The sequence below is a fragment of the Terrapene carolina genome, unplaced genomic scaffold (genome assembly GCF_002925995.2).
Source record: "Terrapene carolina triunguis isolate 2854851 unplaced genomic scaffold, T_m_triunguis-2.0 Scaffold132, whole genome shotgun sequence".
NCBI classification, from domain to species: Eukaryota; Metazoa; Chordata; order Testudines; family Emydidae; genus Terrapene; species Terrapene triunguis.
The window spans coordinates 13,396,644-13,414,330 of record NW_020664483.1 but is presented as its reverse complement, the minus strand read 5'-3'; the positions used below and the strand labels follow the sequence as shown (position 1 = coordinate 13,414,330).

General features: G+C 43.4%; 1 protein-coding gene across 2 annotated transcripts in view; it reads right to left on the bottom strand.

Moving 5' to 3' along the window:
* The window catches only part of EHBP1 (EH domain binding protein 1), a 333,194-nt gene that overhangs the window by 153,766 nt on the left and 161,741 nt on the right, over positions 1-17,687 (bottom strand). For both annotated transcript variants that reach the window (XM_024199807.1, XM_024199808.1), the window contains exons 7-8: positions 17,367-17,489; positions 4,823-5,075 (exon numbers count right to left, since the gene is read on the bottom strand). In XM_024199807.1, the coding sequence (XP_024055575.1) occupies positions 4,823-5,075; positions 17,367-17,489 (376 nt within the window). The remainder of the gene's footprint in view (positions 1-4,822; positions 5,076-17,366; positions 17,490-17,687) is intronic.

Here is a 17,687-nt window from a genome sequence, read left to right as displayed (position 1 = left end):
AATTAAGTAAGTTACAGGCTTGTTTAGAATTTGCTTTAAACATAAGCTGTATCTACATTCGGTGTATATTAAAGGCAGAGCACATTGACGTTACACTTTTCACCTCATTTTAAAACCAGTCCGAAAAGTTTCTTTGAACTGTTAATTTTGATAAGATTCCTAAAATATTAGAAGCATGACACAGGCTAGGTTTCTAATGGTAAATTATAATGTAAAACCCAAGTTTTGAAGTCAGTCGATTTACTTCAGATTTACAGATTTGTAACACAGCAGAATTTAGCTCGTGTTTGGTTGCCTGGTGAGCAAGACCAGGCAAAATCTGGCTGAATGAATCCTGGTTGGAAGATATTAATTGGCTCATGCAGTCTGTGCTTCAACTATATTATATAACCAACGGTTATAATGGAATTTATCTAGAGAGAAGCTGAACTGTCCATCGCAAGATAAGGCACCCAGCAAACATCTCAGCAATTAGTAGTTATCAACACCGCAGCTAGTTGCTTCTCTAGTCTATCAATCAACTTCAAGAAGTTAGAAAACACAGTTGCAACTTTCATCAACTATAGTGCCCTCCATTAATTCAGTCTGGTTAATGAGAATAGAAACTATGGAACCAAATCATTTGATTTGAAAATAACTTCCATTTTTTATTTTGAGCTATTCGATATGTTCTGGGCTGGTATTACTGGCTAATGAAAATCATTTTATTGAAGGAAGAGCTAAATTCCAAATGAAACAGAATTAAAAGAATAGGCCAAGTGTGATACTATAAAAGAGTGCAATTTAAAGAGGTGCGTACTTATGCAATTTTCAAATGCTTAACTTTAGTTAACTTAGCAAAGCAACTATTCTTTATTAAGGACTAGCCACTGGCCAATTTTGATTTTTAAAAAAAAACAACAACTTATGAGTGCATTTTTAAAAATGCACAAGTAATTTTTGGTGCTTGCCTAAAATTAAAAAATGGCCAAATTAACTTTATTCAAACTTTGCAAACACTTCCCTCTTTGAGCTATGACCAAAATTTCAACCCACAAGAGATCTGTTTTGAGTTTCCTGATAGTAGAATATCCTTAATAGAACATGTAAGCTGTAGCACTGCCACCACAATATACTTATGATAAATAATTTTGCATTTACATACATATTCTGACGATATCAATCATCAATGAAGCAAGTCTCCATTAAGCAAACCATCTTAAGTCAATATTTTTACCAATAGAGAAAGTAAGGCATAGAGGTGTTATGTACTTTGCCCAAGGTTACATAGCAACTCTGTGGCAGACCTGGGATTAGAAATCAACTCTCAGGGCACTCTAGTAGCAGAGTTATGCATAGGGCTATACATGCCTTTAAACAGATTTCCTGATTTAAGTACACTAAATCATGCTTCCTCTAACTTATTCCATTAGGATTTTCTAATGTTAAGGACATTTTGCATTGGTATTTAACGTAAAAAAAAATCCCAGATCCCAGTGCTAAGTAATTTAACATTTAGCGATCACTTTTCTTAGGCATGAGAGATATCCAGAGCTGTGGTCAGAGTTTAGTATAGGGCTCAATCAAAATGGAACCCGGGTCTCGCACTGAAGAGATCTAATGGCATGAACTTTTAGTTAAAAAAAAGTTAGATTGCCATTATGTCATTGGCCCTACAGAAGCAAGTCCCCAGTCACATTCCAGTTCCCATTCCTGCCTACTACCCTCTCATAATGATAGTTCTAACATTTTAAAAATCATTTATTTCATCTTGTCTACAAGACTGAGTCCAAAATCCATGCTCTGCCCTCTTGAAAGGATAATGGGACCAGGCACCTGTTTTTAAAAGTTTTCTCATCCTTATTCTTGGTAGTGAGCATCAAATTTAACATGAACACAGCAAGAGGAATACAGAGTGATTCATGAAGCATACTGCAATAAAAAAAAACCAAAACAACCCCCAAACACAAAAACCCCTTTAAATGCAAGGGTAAAAATGCATTGCTTTTCAAGTGAGGAAGGGAAATGTCCTTTGGGATCCTTCTATTTGTCGTGTTGCCCTCCTATTACTCTCAAAACCACTCTCAATGAAAGGATCTGCTCATTGCTGCTCAAAAATGCAAACAGAATGACAGGATGTATAAAGAGTGATACAGAAAATATGACTGAAAGATTTATAATGCCATAATGCTGTTATACAAGTCAATGGTTTGCCCATGTCTTCAACATGTGTTTAGATCTGGTCACCCCATCTTAAAATAGATATACAGTAGCAGAAATAGGAGCATCCAGAGACGGGCGATGAAAATGATTAGAGACATGGAGAGACTTCTGTATGACGAGAGATTGAAAAGGTTAGGACCAGTTAGCTCAGAGAAGAGACAAATAAGAGGGAACATGATAGAGATCTATAAGATAATGAAGGGTATAGAGGAGAGTAAATCAGGTGCTCCTAATTGTCCTTTTTTTTTTTTTTTATAAAAAAAGTAGAAGGGGACATTAAACAAAATGAAAGGAAACACATTTGAAAACTGCAAAAAGGAAATACATTTTACACAGTGCATACCTGTCACCATACCGTGCCACTGAGGCCTAAAACTTAGCAGGGTTAAAAAAACGGTTACATATTTATATAGATAAGGATATCCACAGTCACATTCGATAGAATACAAAATGTACAAAGGGAAATAAACTCTCAGGCTTCAGGGCACAAGCAAACCACTAACTTACAGGAGGGAGGAAAAGCTTCCCCTATATACTCATCATTCCATAACTGTTTTTCATGGGGTTTCTTCCATTTTCCACAGAAGCATCTGGTGATTGCTGCTACCTGGCAAAGGATACTGATCTAGATGGACCACTGGTCTAACCCAGTATACCAATCCCTATGTTCCTAAACAGGCCTTGTGTCATAACAATCCACAATGCAGAACTGCAAATGTCTCCCTTGCCCCCATTCAACTCCATACATTTAATAAACTGTCCCCACAACTTCTCCAAGGCTTTACCTCCTTAGGAACCTATGAAGAAGTAGGAAGGGTCTCCAGTGGTGACTATGATGTAAAAGTCTAATTTTCTATGCTATTTAACCGCTTCACCCTCCATTTTAATAATGAAAATACAGGCCAGCTTAGGTTTGAACAACATTTATCCTTGGGGGGTTCGTTTTTACCTTCCATTAAGAAAATAAAGCAAATAGGGACTGTAAATCCCCCTAAGAGACTTGAAAAATACAAAATTAAAACAAACCAAAAGCTGCTGTAACAAAGAGCTACTGAAATCCACAATCTCAAAGACAGGAAGGAAGAACAAGCCTGCCCTTTAAAACACTGCAGTGGCCTGTTTGGCACAGATTTGTTTACGATAGGGATGTGGGCATAAGTAAAATAAAGAAAAAATCCTTCACTTGCCACTCCATTGTCACCTTTGTCTCTTTCCTCTCCTCTTCCTCAGTCTTTGCTGTTCTCTGTCCCCATCTCTTTGTGTATGTATATTAATATTTCCCCCTTCAGACGCCCCCGATCAGTGAGTGATCAGGAATGTCTAGTGTCACTGTCAACAGCGCAATCATACTCTTGGTCTGGGAAGATACAGCAGCCAGTGCCGTTTGTTCAGAAAACCAACTTTACCCCCCCCCACCCCCAGCAACACTGAATGGAGCTGGCAGAGAAAGCATTCCCTAATGCCAATTTTTCACAGCAGAACAAAAACCAAGCACAACAAAAACCCAACAAAACTAAAAAAAAAACAAAAATTCACAGGCACAGAACTTAAGAGAAAATGAACCCCGGGGTCCTATACACATTTCTATCAGCGTGCATGGAACTTCTTCTGTGTCCTAGAATACAGCTATAAACAGAGCAAACATGAGGATAAAACATGACACCTGTATTACTATTAAATAGAAGAGCCATGCAAGTGTCATGCCATAATAAATCTCATCAAGGTCTTTACAATTAAAAGTTAATTACAGTTGTAGTCTGTAAAATTGCTCATGTATAATCACCATAAATCCTTGCATGGGTGGTGCGGTTGCTGAGTAATAACCATACTCTTAAGGTGATTAAAGACACAAGCACACCTTACGTTTGTGCCTTCAATCATCCCAAATTGCCTGGTTATTGCAAAAATGCCCTCACACCCTATTCTGCTTCATTACTAGAATATAAGACAGCCAAACACGGTCTTATAAAAATGTTAGATAGGGTTCTTCGACTCCAAGGCCAGAAGGGACCATTGTGGTCATCTAGTGTGACCTCCTGTATATCACAGGCCAGAGAACTTCCCCAAAATAATTCCTAGAGCAGATCTTTTAGATAAAAACTATCCAACCTTGATTTTAGAATGGTCAGTGATGAAGGATTATTAGAAACAAATTCCAAGGAAGTGAACAGGGTGTTTCTCTTTCATCCTTTCAAGTAGTTGCTGTCTTTATGGGGTTCCCAATGATTCAACATTTGCTATACAGATTCCCAGATCTATCAGTTCACCCAAAGTGCACTCATCCCAAGAACTCTCACTTTCATTAAGAGTAAACATATTTTGTTTTAAGAAAAAAACAATAGCGACAAGACAGGAAGGACCAAGGCCCATCAATCGTCCCTCTCTACCTCACTTGAAATTACTCAGTGTTGCCGAGAAAGGCAAAATCTTTCCTAAGGTATATGCAGAAAAACGTCCCCACAGATCCTGTCAACATGCTTGGGAGATTGATGAATTCTGTCCTGTGTATGTGGGCAAGAACCACCCTGGTTAAATCCATTTATACTTTGAAATTATGCCAACAATCCCACTAATACTTTAAGATTGCTTCAAGATGAAATATTACAAATATTATACTTACTCATCTAACTCTTCCTCTTCAGTTTTAGTAGTATCTGCATAGAGGTATTTACTCATGTCCACCGGTCTTACATTTTTCCTTTTTGCAGGTTGTGGAGGATAATCTTTGACAGTTACAAACATTTCAGGTTCAGGATCTGGCTCATCAAATGGGTTCAAGTACTCTGGAGCACCTTCCTCTTTAAAGGGATTAGAATTATCGCTATAGTGAGAGTCTTCTGGTTTTGAAGATGAAGCTGTTTCAGTATCGTGGTCTATAAAAAGCATTTTGAAAAAGATTATTTAATATAGAAGACATTCAAAACTATTTTAGCAGATCTTTATACAGTATTTTCAGGGGCTTATGAATAAAAGTTTGCCTTGTAATACCTTGCTCTGAACTGAAACTTGGAATCTAAGATCTTTGCCTTGAAGTGAATGTTAATGCTTTATTTACAGTGTGACCTTATTTAGCCAAAAATAAGCTGTGAAAGGTAATGTCCCCTGAGGGGTGGGGAGGGAGGATATTAACACTTTGGGTATGTCTACACTGCAATTAAAAACTTGGGCCTGGCCCATGGCAGCTGACTTGGGCTCGCAGGGCTCAGGCTAAGGGGCTGTTTAATTGAAGTGTAGACATTTGGGCTTCCGCTGGAGCCCAGGATCTAGGATCTTGCAAGGTGGGAGGGTCCCCAGAGCTTGAGCCACAGCCTGAGTCCGAACATCTATATTGCAATTAAATAGCCCCCTAGCCCGAGCTGGAATCAGCTGGCACAGGCCAGCCATGGGTGTCTAGCTGCAGTGTATACACACCCTTTCAGAAGTTTCCCACTTATCCAAAACTTCTTTCAGCCACATTAGTCATTTGTCCCTCATTCACTCATGTAAATAGGATCTCAATAGATGTGATTTTCTTTTAACGGATTTTCCCAATTAGGTTATTCAGGTCCCAATAATAATGCTTTAAATGGTTCTTTGTCCTCTTATAATTTATACAGATTTCCTTAATGAAATGACATTTTGTAGGCCCTTAATGATGGTGGCAGGGATTGGGACCCCTCCATGTCTTATTTAAAAACATGTGATCTAGTAACACTGGAAAATCATTTATTAGGCAAGTTAATGACTAATCACACAGATTTAGTGTACATATCAGAACTGCTGCCATAGATTTTTGATAATAGTAAATACACTCTCTCTATTACAACAAATTTAAATTATGCTGAAAGAGATGAACAATCAGATTAATAATACAGTTTGGGATTTATAGCCAGCTACTCTACACAATTCTTTCCAGCAACAGAAATTACAGGGAGATTGTTGGCAGATATCTTTGTGACTGGAACAATATAAAAACATATATAGACAGAGAATGTTAACCATACTGAAATGTGTCAGGACTAACCCCACTATTCTTGCAATCATAAATGGTCACGAGTTCATCTTACTATCTGATCTGACAAGATGGCATTATTGCAGGAAAGTGAATACTAACCCCATGCAAGTAGGATCTTTACTAGCAGTTTTAACTAAAAACTTTATTTGCAATAACGGTTCACAGTTTATTCATGATGAGAAGTGCCCTTTATTTTTTGAGCTTTGAAATTACTGAGTTGAACATAATAGATTATTTCAATTTAAAAGACAGACCTTATTTATATGGCACTAGAGCCCAAAGATCCCCAAAAGGGCCTTGTCCACACTTGGGATTTGCCCCAGTACTGCCACTGATGACAAGCCAATATAGACAATCATATACTGCTACTTGTGCTTCTTGGAGCTTATTTCCACTTGAAACCAGTGTAAACTGCACTGGTGTAAACTGTGGCTTACAGCAATTTACCCAATTTATGTTGGGGATTTGCACGCTGATGGCTGGAGTCAAGTTAAATCCCCACCGTAGATAAGGCCTGAATTTTCTGAGGTTACCAGGATGAACCATCAAGTTGTGCACACAGCAAGCCTACGACCACAGGAACGTATTACTGTTTAACTTTACTCTCATTTCCACTTTGCTCCTATTATTAGTCACACTCACTTGTGTCTTGTCTTAAATTAGATTATAAAGTGTTTGGGCAAGGACTGTGTCCTGTACATTTATATAGTGGCAAGTGCAATGGGACCCCAGTCTCAGCCCTGGTTCATCCTACTTGAGAGCTACAGGTAAGGAGATGGAGATCTCATTTTAGGAAGAATCTCAGGACTCCTGTTCCTTGAGCCAGTGAAACTTTCACATCTGAATTCCAAGAGTTACAAGAGCATATTTTGTTACAGGCCCTTTCACTGGTGTCTGTCTCAGAAGAGACAGCTCAGTTGTCCACTCTGAAATACTGCTACTGTCAGAAGAGATGAGAATAAAAAGAGATTAACTATGTATTTCCCACAATAAAGGAATGAGACCTACAGATCATAACTGTACCAGCCTTATTTAAACTGAAGATGGGTACAGAGACCATAAGCACACTTGTATGATTAAGGACGAGATCAACAGCACAAAAAATCGACTTTTTTTTCAAATTGCGCTGCAGGTTCTGGTGAATATATATGACATTTATTACTATATTCTATACCTCTTAATTATGGAGTGTTTCCAACTACCAATGATTACTCAGGCACTTTACATACAAAAATCCCTTTAAAAATCTCATGTGATCTGCAATCTATTTTCCCTTGAGTGAAACCAATGCAATCTAACACCATATACAGTAGTTAAATTTAGCTCTACTGTATTCAGTAGTTAGTTTTTGGTTATTGTCTGTGACCTGTCTGTGACTTTTATTAAAAATACCCGTAACTAAATCATAGCCTTACTTATTAGTTCAAGTTGTATTATTTATGTTGAACCTTTGCCTAATTTTTAACCAAAGCCTTTTCTATTTTAAAATTATTTTTAGCTCTTAAAATATTTTCTCATGGGAGTGCACAAGAACCAACCCTGCAACTGAGTCCAAAAGAGTAGACCCCTATGTCTATGTCATGGTTCCACACTGTGCCACACCTCTGATTTTTACACAGTCTCTCTGGAAATGTACTCATTTAGTGTTAGACACTGAGGCTTGCTGCCTCACTACCACAAGACAGGGTCCCTGGCTTCAGCACCTCTGTTTCTCACCCTGGCTCCTCCTGCAGGTTCAAGAGTTTTGACTCCTGTTGGAGACTTACCCCCTCGTGAGCAATTCCCCTCAGCAGATGTTTGCAGCAACACACAAAATAAGGCAATCTTTTTTAGTCAATTGGAATACAGTATTTAGGGTCCGTAACTTAGAAAGCAAAACAGACACGTATGTGCATGCTGGCAGCACCACCTGCCTCTCTTGCCCATCTGTCCTAGATTCAATCTCCTCACGGCACTGGGCAACCTTGTAATTATCATAGGGCATGTCTAAACAGTGGTGTAATGGGGTACATGGCGGGGGGGGGGGATATCTAAAGCGCAGTAACGTGTTGTTTTTAACTTCATAGAATTTAATGGAAAATACAAATAGTTTCTGCAAGTCCTTTCAGCTTCAACATTATGGGCCAAATTCTGCACCCCTTACTAAGGCCAAATTCTCACTGCCATTAGTTGCCTGAATATGGACCACAGGATGTAGTCCAATATGCAGAGCACCCTAAAATGCCCCTCCATACAATTCGTTAAAAGATTTAATTTATTTCACACATATGCTAAAACTGAGAGAACTTTGTCAAAATCATTTTCAGGTCTCCTTGAAGCTGGCAACTCTGCAGACAAGTATAGGGTTTTCCAGACAGTGGCAGGTGCCTAATTAAACTTGGCTCTTATTTCTCTCCTTCTCCCTCTCTCCCATACTAACAATCCCGGATTCCTACTTATCTTTCTCCACCTTCATGGAGGCATTGAGAGGAGGGTCCGCACCCTCCAAGGGGTGGAGAGCCTCCCAGCTCATTGGCCAGCCTGTGTAACATAGAGCTACTATCATTTTTCTTTAAAAAAATAAAAATAAATAAAATTCTGCCCTGCCTCAAGCCAGTGACACTCCTCTCAGCCTCCCACGCTGTTACATGGTGCAAAGAAAGGGACCTTGCAACAGAGGGACAAGTCACAGGCAAACCACGGAGGTCTGAGAAAAGTCGACATTGGCTCCGCTCTGGAGTTCCAGACCTTCCTGAACCCTGCATCTGTACCCACTATGGGTCTCTTAAGCCCTTCAAGACTGGCCAGTAAACGTAAAACATTCTGTAGCCATTTGTCAAAGCCTTCATAAAACATTTCAATCTTTAGAAAACAATGTCAACCCAGATCATATTATATTATGGTATAACAACTCAATACCTAATTCTGAAAGCTGCATACTTTCTAGGTAAGGACAGGTGTCCTAGGCCTGGTCTACACTACGAGTTTAGGTCGACTTTAGCCGCGTTAAATCGACTTAAGCCTGGACACGTTTACACTACGAAGCCCTTTCTGTCGACTTAAAGGGCCCTTTAAACCGGTTTCCTAACACCACCTCGACAAGGGGATTAGCGATAAAATCGGCCTTAGGGGGTCGGAATTGGGTTAGTGTGGACGGAATTCGACATTACTGGCCTCCGGGAGCTATCCCACAGTGCTTCATTGTGACCGCTCTGGACAGCACTCTCATCTCAGATGCACTGGCCAGGTAGACAGGAAAAGCCCCGCGAACGTTTGAATTTCATTTCCTGTTTGCTCAGCGTGGAGAGCACAGGTGACCATGCAGAGCCCATCAGCACAGGTAACCGTGATGGAGTCCCAGTCCCAGTCCCAGTCCCAGGATCGCAGAAGAGCTCCAGCCTGGACCGAGCGGGCGGTACGGGATCTGATCGCCATCTGGGGAGATGAATCAGTGCTCGCCGAACTCCGAAGCAGTAAAAGAAATGGCAAAACATTACAAAAGATCTCCAAGGCCATGAAGGACAGAGGCCATAACAGGGATGCACAGCAGTGCCGCGTGAAAATTAAGGAGCTAAGGCAAGCCTACCACAAAGTCAGAGACGCAAACGGAAGGTCCGGGGCAGAGCCGCAAACATGCCGCTACTACGCGGAGCTGCATGCCATTCTAGGGGGTGCAGCCACCACTAGCCCAAGCGTGTTCTATGAGTCCCTCTCTGCAAACGGGGAAGCGGGTTCGGCGGACGAGGAAAATGAGGATGGAGAGAACATAGATAGCTCACAGCAGCAAGGAAGCGGAGAAACCAGTTACCCCAACAGCCAGGATATGTTTGTCACCCTGGACCTGGAAACAGTAACCCCCGAACTCACCCAAGACCCTGAGGGCACACAGGGGACCTCTGGTGAGTGTACCTTTGCAAAAATTACACATGGTTTAAAAACAAGCGTGTTTAATGATTAATGATTAATTTGCCCTGGCAATCGCGGCCAGTACAGCTACTGGAAAAGTCTGTTAACGTGTATGGGGATGGAGCGGAAATCCTCCAGGGACATCTCCAGAAAGCTCTCCTTCATGTACTCCCAAAGCCTTTGCAAAAGGTTTCTGGGGAGGGCTGCCTTATCCTGTCCGCCATGGTAGGACACTTTACCACGCCAGGCCAGTAGCACGTAGTCTGGAATCATTGCATAACAAAGCATGGCAGCGTATGGTCCCGGTGTTTGCTGGCATGCAGACAACATCCATTCCTTATCTCTCTTTGTTATCCTCAGGAGAGTGATATCATTCACGGTCACCTGGTTAAAATGGGGCAATTTTATTAAGGGGACATTCAGAGGTGCCCCTTCCTGCTCTGCTGAACAGAAATATACCCCGCTGTTAACCACGCGGTGGGGGGGAGAGTTGAAGTGACCATCCCAGAGAATTGGGTGTGTGGGGGAGGGGAGTTAGTTGGGTTTGTGCTGCATGTTAAACCTGAAATCGCAGCCCCTCCTTTTACATTGCAAACCCATTTTAAATGGCACGGGTGCTTGGTATGGGAAATGAGGGCAGAACTGTTTGAAACCATCCCCACATGTTAAGAAGGTTAAAAAAGCCCAAAGACTATATGTCTTACCATGGCTGCCTGCAAGCTGAAATCTGTGTCCTGGCACTGCGTGAGTGATCTCTCACACCAAACCAGGAGACTCTCAATATAAGAGGAAAAATGCGACCTTGTAACGAAAGCACATGTGCTGTGTGATGTTGTGAACAGCAAAATCTAACGTGAAAGAGTCTACCCATTGTTCTCTAAAATGTTAAAAAATCTTTTTTAACAACCTCTCCCTTCTCCACCAGCTGCAAATCTTACTCCTTCGCAGAGGCTAGTGAATATTCGAAGAAGGAAGCGAAGGACGCGTGACGAAATGTTTACTGAACTTCAGACTGCCTCCCACGCTGACAGAGCACAGCTGAATGCGTGGAGGCAGTCAATGACTGATTTTAAAAAAGCCCAATATGAGCGAGAGGAGAGGTGGCGTGCTGAAGATGAGAAGTTGCGTGCTGAAACGCGGGCTGAAGAGGAGAGGTGGCGTCAACTTGTAATCAGAAAGCAAGAGTCGATGCTCCGGCTGCTGGAGCATCAAAGTGATATGCTCCTGCGTATGGTTGAGCTGCAGGAAAGGCAGCAGGAGCAGAGACCGCCGCTACAGCCCCTCTGTAACCAGCAGCCATCCTCCCCAAGTCCCATTGCCTCCTCACCCAGACGCCCAAGAACACGGTGGGGGGGCCTTTGGCCACCCACTCACTCCACCCTAGATGATTTCCATAGCAATAAGTTTTAAAGTTTTAAATTGGAGTGTGTCCTTTTCCTTCCCTCCTCCCCCACCCATCCCGGGCTACCTTTCCAATTATCCCCCTAGTTGTGTGCTGAATTAATAAAGAATGCATGAATGTGAAGTAACAATGACTTTATTGCCTCTGCAAGTGGTGCTCGAAGCGGGGAGGGTAGTAGGGGAGGGTGGGGTGGTTGGTTTGCAGGGAAGAAGAGTTAACAGGGTGGTGGGGGAGGGGCAGAGGGTTCATCAAGGAGCAACAAACAGAAGTTTCACTCCGTAGCCTGGCCAGTCACAAAACTGGTTTTCAACGCTTCTCTGATGCGCACCGCGCCCTGCTGTGCTCCTCTAACCGCCCTGGTGTCTGGCTGCGCGTAATCAGCGGCCAGGCGATTTGCCTCAACCTCCCACCCCGCCATAAATGTCTCCCCCTTACTTTCACATATATTGTGGAGCGCACAGCAAGCAGCAATAACAATGGGGAGATTCTTTTCGCTAAGGTCTGAGCGAGTCAGTAAGCTGCGCCAGCGCGCTTTTAAACGGCCAAATGCACATTCCACCACCATTCGGCACTTGCTCAGCCTGTAGTTGAACAGGTCCTGACTACTGTCCAGGCTGCCTGTGTACGGCTTCATGAGCCATGGCATTAAGGGGTAGGCTGGGTCCCCAAGGATCACGATAGGCATTTCAACATCCCCAATGGTTATTTTCTGGTCCGGGAAGAAAGTCCCTTCCTCCAGCTTTCGAAACAGAAGAGACTGCCTGAAGACGCGAGCATCATGTACCCTTCCCGGCCAGCCCACGTTGATGTCGGTGAAACGTCCCTTGTGATCCACCAGGGCTTGCAGCAGCATTGAAAAGTACCCCTTGGGGTTTATGTAGTCGGTGGCTTGGTGCGCCGGTGCCAAGATAGGGATATGGGTTCCGTCTATCGCCCCACCACAGTTTGGGAATCCCATTGCAGCAAGCCATCCACTATGGTCTGCACGTTTCCCAGAGTCACTACCCTTGATATCACCAGGTCTCTCATTGCCCTGGCAACTTGGATCACAGCAGCCCCCACAGTAGATTTGCCCACTCCAAATTGATTCCTGACTGACCGGTAGCTGTCTGGCGTTGCAAGCTTCCACAGGGCTATCGCCACTCGCTTCTCCACTGTGAGGGCTGCTCTCATCCTGGTATTCTGGCGCTTCAGGGCAGGGGAAAGCAAGTCACAAAGTTCCATGAAAGTGCCCTTACGCATGCGAAAGTTTCGCAGCCACTGGGCATCGTCCCAGACCTGCAACACGATGCGGTCCCACCAGTCTGTGCTTGTTTCCCGGGCCCAGAATCGGCGGTCCACGGCATGAACCTGCCCCAGTAACACCATGATTTCCACATTGCTGGGGCCTGTGCCTTGTGAGAGGTCCATGTCAATTTCCTCATCACTATCGTCGCCGCGCTGCAATCGCCTCCTCCTCAGCTGGTCCTGGTTTGGCTTTGGCATGTCCAGGAGGCTCTGCATGTTTTCCAGGACAATGCGCGTGGTGTTCATAGTGCTCATAATTGCCGCGGTGATCTGAGCGGGCTCCATGATCCCAGTGCTGGCTATGGCGTCTGGTCTGAAAAAAGGCGCGAAAGTAGTATCTGACGGACCAGGGGAAGAAGGGAGGGAGGGAGAGAGGGAGGGGTGAGTGACGACATGGCGTACAGGTACAGGGAATTAAAATCAAGAAAGGTGGCTTTGCATCAGGGAGAAACACAAACAACTGTCACACAGAATGCCCCCCCCCCAAAGATTGAACTCAAAAGCCTGGGTTTAGCAGGAGAGAGGGGGGAAGCAAATGAATGCAGAATAAATCTATTTTTTACATCTTAAGACGACGGTGCAGCATGACTGATAGCCCTCGGCATTTTCTGGGTGCTTGGCAGCAAATACTGGGCGCTTGGCAGTAAGCCTTCAGGTCTATTGCACGATCTGATACCCACTGCAATATGACAATGATGGATACCAATCGTAATATGCTATCTACTGCCCAAAAGGCAAGGGGTTGCTGCTGTGTAGCAATCTAGCCCCACGTCTGCCAGCCCCATGTCTGCCAGCACCCAGATCGCCATCGGCCTCTTCTGGGTGCTTAGCAGACAATACTGGGCACTTGGCAGAAAATAGCATACTACGACTGATAACCATCATTGTCTGCCCGGGTGCCCATGATTGACAGCCGCTGCAGTACGACGACGACGGATACCAGTCGTAATAAACCATCTTCTACCAAAAGGCAAGGGGCTGGTGCAATGCAGCACCACGGCTGCCAGCCCCACGGCTGCCTGCACCCAGATCGCCAATGAAGGCTACCAGTCATGCTGCACCGTCTACCGCCAAAAGGCAGTAAGCTGCTGCTGCTGTTTAGCAATGCAGTCCCACGTTTGCCGGCACCCGGAAGAGATATGGTGACGGTGAGCTGAGCTGAGCGGGCTCAATGCTTGGCGTGGTATGTTGTCTGCACAGGTAACCCAGGTAAAAAGGCGCGAATCTATTGTCTGCCGTTGCTGTGACGGCGGGGGAGGGGCCTGACGCAATGTACCCAGAACCCCTCGCGGCACTGCTTTGCATCATCCGGGCATTGCGATCTCAACCCATAATTCCAATGGGCGCCGGAGACTCCGGGAACTGTGGGATAGGTACCATAGTGCAATGCGCCGGAAGTCGACGCTAGCCTCGGTACTGTGGACGCGGTCCGCCGACTTCATGCACTTAGAGCATTTTAGGTGGGGACACACACAATCGGCTGCATACAACCGGTTTCTATAAAACCGGCTTCTATAAATCCGACCTAATTTTGTAGTGTAGACATAGCCTTAATTTGCCAAAGTGACTAGTGATCTTGTGTCTCAATTTTTGGGGACTCAACTTGGGACATCTTAAAGGGTGTCAGAAATGGTGAGCATCTGCCCTTGAAAATCAAGCCACTTTGGGTTATTTCAAGTTGGGGATTCAAAAACAGACACCCATAATCATTTTGAAAATTTAGGCTCCTGTTCGTAGTTTGAATCAATTCAATATTTTGTTGGTTTTAAGTCTTTAAATGGGTAATAATAAATTAGATCTGCTACTGAGCTGCAACTTGGCACACCAAGGGTCAAACCCACAATAATTTTGAGTAGCCAAGTAATAAACCTGCAAAGGTAGGAGAGACAAAAGAACAGACTGATGTGGTATTTACAATAGACACACTGCCCGCTTTTGCACTAGCTCCTGCCAACTGTACCTGGCCTGGTTCCACTGACAGGAACTTCTCATAGAAGTATGCATTATGCCTGGCAGTTAAGTATCTGCAGAATCAGATGCTAAGTTCCCACAGGAACTAAAACCATCACAAACCTGACCACCTTCCTTTCCCAGTGCAAACTGTACATGCGTTCTCTAAACACACACACACACACACACACACACACAGAGCAGCATACACATTTTTTTAATAATACCAAAAGCCCACCAAAACACTACACTGCATGCACAGTTCTCTCCAGTGGGGAATGGAGGAAAGACAAAATGAATCACATGTGACAGCGTTACTCAAAGCACGACTGAAACGTGCTCAGATGCTATGGTGAAGAGGGAAGTATAAGAAAAAGAATAGAATAAGGTGTTATTTCCCTGTAGTACCAGGAACAATGACATAATTATACACCAATAAAGGGTATAGTTGCTTGAACATGCTACAAAGATTTATCAAAACTTCAAGGCCTCAGAGGGATACATTTTAAAAAGAGGTAGGAGATGGTCCTATTTCAATGGGAAGGTGATTTTGGTGACCCAGCTGGATTTTATAGTGATAAAAGGAATTGTAAAAACTGATGCAAATAAACACTACACATTTGCAAAATGTTAGAAGCAAGTAAGCTTCATAAACCTAAAGAAGATGATCTGAAAATGATAATATTGGCAGCAAAAAAGAGGTTAGGTAAGATTACTTCATGAAAAGGTTACACAACTCATGTTTATAAAAGGCCAAATGAAGCGTGAAATGTCAATGAGTAAGGGCCTTTAAACAAAGAGGATGGAGAGATAAGGGAAGAAAGAAGCATTTGGAAACTGTACAAAACAGAGGAGGGCACTCAGGATTGGTCCAGTGGTCTTTCCGTCTATTCATTCACAGAATGTCTTATGAAAATATGTTTATTGTTTTTATTACCAATAACAACCAACAACAGCATTTTAAACTTCGATCAGAAACAAAGAGGGGAACATGGACTGGGTAGTTCAGTGGATTGGTAATTGCCTTTCACTTTTATGTTGCCAAGCCTAGCCCAGGCTGATAATGATCAACAATTGTCACTATATGAAAGCTGATCAGTGGCCTGTGTGAAATAAGTTTGGTAGGTTTCAATCCACTCCCTAGTTACCACTCCACTAAGTGGCACCAATCAGAGACCTCAAGGGCTGAGTGGGCATGGCAACTGAGCTATTTTCTTACCCTTAGAGATGGTTCCTAGGTCAGAACTGAGGTACACTGATGGGAGAGTCTGACGGAGTGGGAATTTTTCTTAATATTTTATATCAATATTGTGTGTGCCTCAGTTTTCCCTATGTGATGCCGGGTTAACTAGACGGTGGGAAAAGGTTGTTTACTCTTTGCAGAGACCCAGAGATACAGGGGTGACTGATGTCTAGCTGTCTGGGACCTGGGTCCCCATGCCCATGGAGAGCCCAAAAAGGCAATGGCCACTCCAATTGCCCGGACATTTGGCACATAGCAACTAAAGACCATGGATGGCCAGCCCTCTGCAGGAAGCCAGCCAGGTATGACCAGCTGGAGAACAAAGGAGAAGGGCCAGGTGACAATGTTTGCCTGGGAACAGGAACAAAGGACCAAGGAGGGGCCTTGTGGGGTTGTTAAGTATGGGCTGCTGGAAGCAGGAGACGCTCCTGGACTGGGACTGAAGAGGGGTCAGAAAGCTCTGTGCTCTGGGACTGACCAAGGACTATGCTGTCACTTTCTGTTCTCTATGTTAACCGAGGACTTTCTATGCTGTGTTCTGGGCATCTAATAAACCCTTCTGCTTTTACAACGCTGGCTGAGAGTCATTCCAGTTTAAGGAAGGTGGGGGTGCACTGCTCCCTTGGGTGTACAAGTCTCTCTCAGGTGGACTCACTCCTAGTGTGAAGCAAGGGTGCTGAAGGCTCCGAGGTTCAGTCTAAGGAGGCGATAAAGCTAAGTGGCTTTCCCTAGTGGGAGTGTGACCCTAAAGTGGGTCTGGCACACGGAAGGGGTTCCTCCGAGGGACTGTTCCAGAGCTGCTCAAGAGCACCAGACCTGTGGATCCGTGAGAGGGAGCATAGGGAAATTTTCCCTGACGCTCCTCTTTGTGCCTATGTAGAAGGCTTCAGACTCCAGATTTGTCAATCTGGCACCTTTTGGAAGCATTGTTTTCATTCACATATTTTATATATTTGTGACTGTTTTATTGCTCTCTATATACACTGACTTTATATGGTGATTTTCACACACTAACAACTCAAAACAACTTTTCAGAACAATTAATTGCATTCTAGTGTTGTCATAGTGTGATTTAAAAAAGGCATATGCCCAGCTGTACGGCAGCTACTGTAAGATTGCAAATATGTTATTTGGCCAGAATTCTGGTATTATCCCTACCATTAGACCGTCACTATTTAGCGGAACCACTAGATGAAGAGAGAATAAGCTTCAATTTGACATATCATCGGAGAAGCAGATGTTCAGTTTCCACTGGCAATTAAGATTCCTGATATTGCTGCCTGGGTACATGTAATAATGTTAGGTTTTACCAGAATAACAATTTTAGTTTGTAAACTTAGGAAAAAAAGTTATGCTTCATTAACGAGTCTGTAAATAATGATTGTGTGAAATGAATTCACCACCTTCTGCATCAGGATCTTCAAATGGGTTTAATTCTGCTGCATCAGGATCTTCAAATGGATTCGAACTGGAATTGGCCAAGTCTTGCTCCTCTTCATCCAAAAAATTAAGCTTGTTGATAAGCTCTGGAAAAAAATAAAGTATTGTTTCAATATGGCCACAGCCAACCCTGGATACTAACTGTTCACAAAACACATTTCAAATTCAGAAATTCACACCAGTGGTCCCTGAGAACAATGAACTGGAGCACATTACCAACCGCAAAACTAAACTAATGTATTTTGTAGCACGCCAACGTTTCCAGCCAGAAGAAATGAATTGAA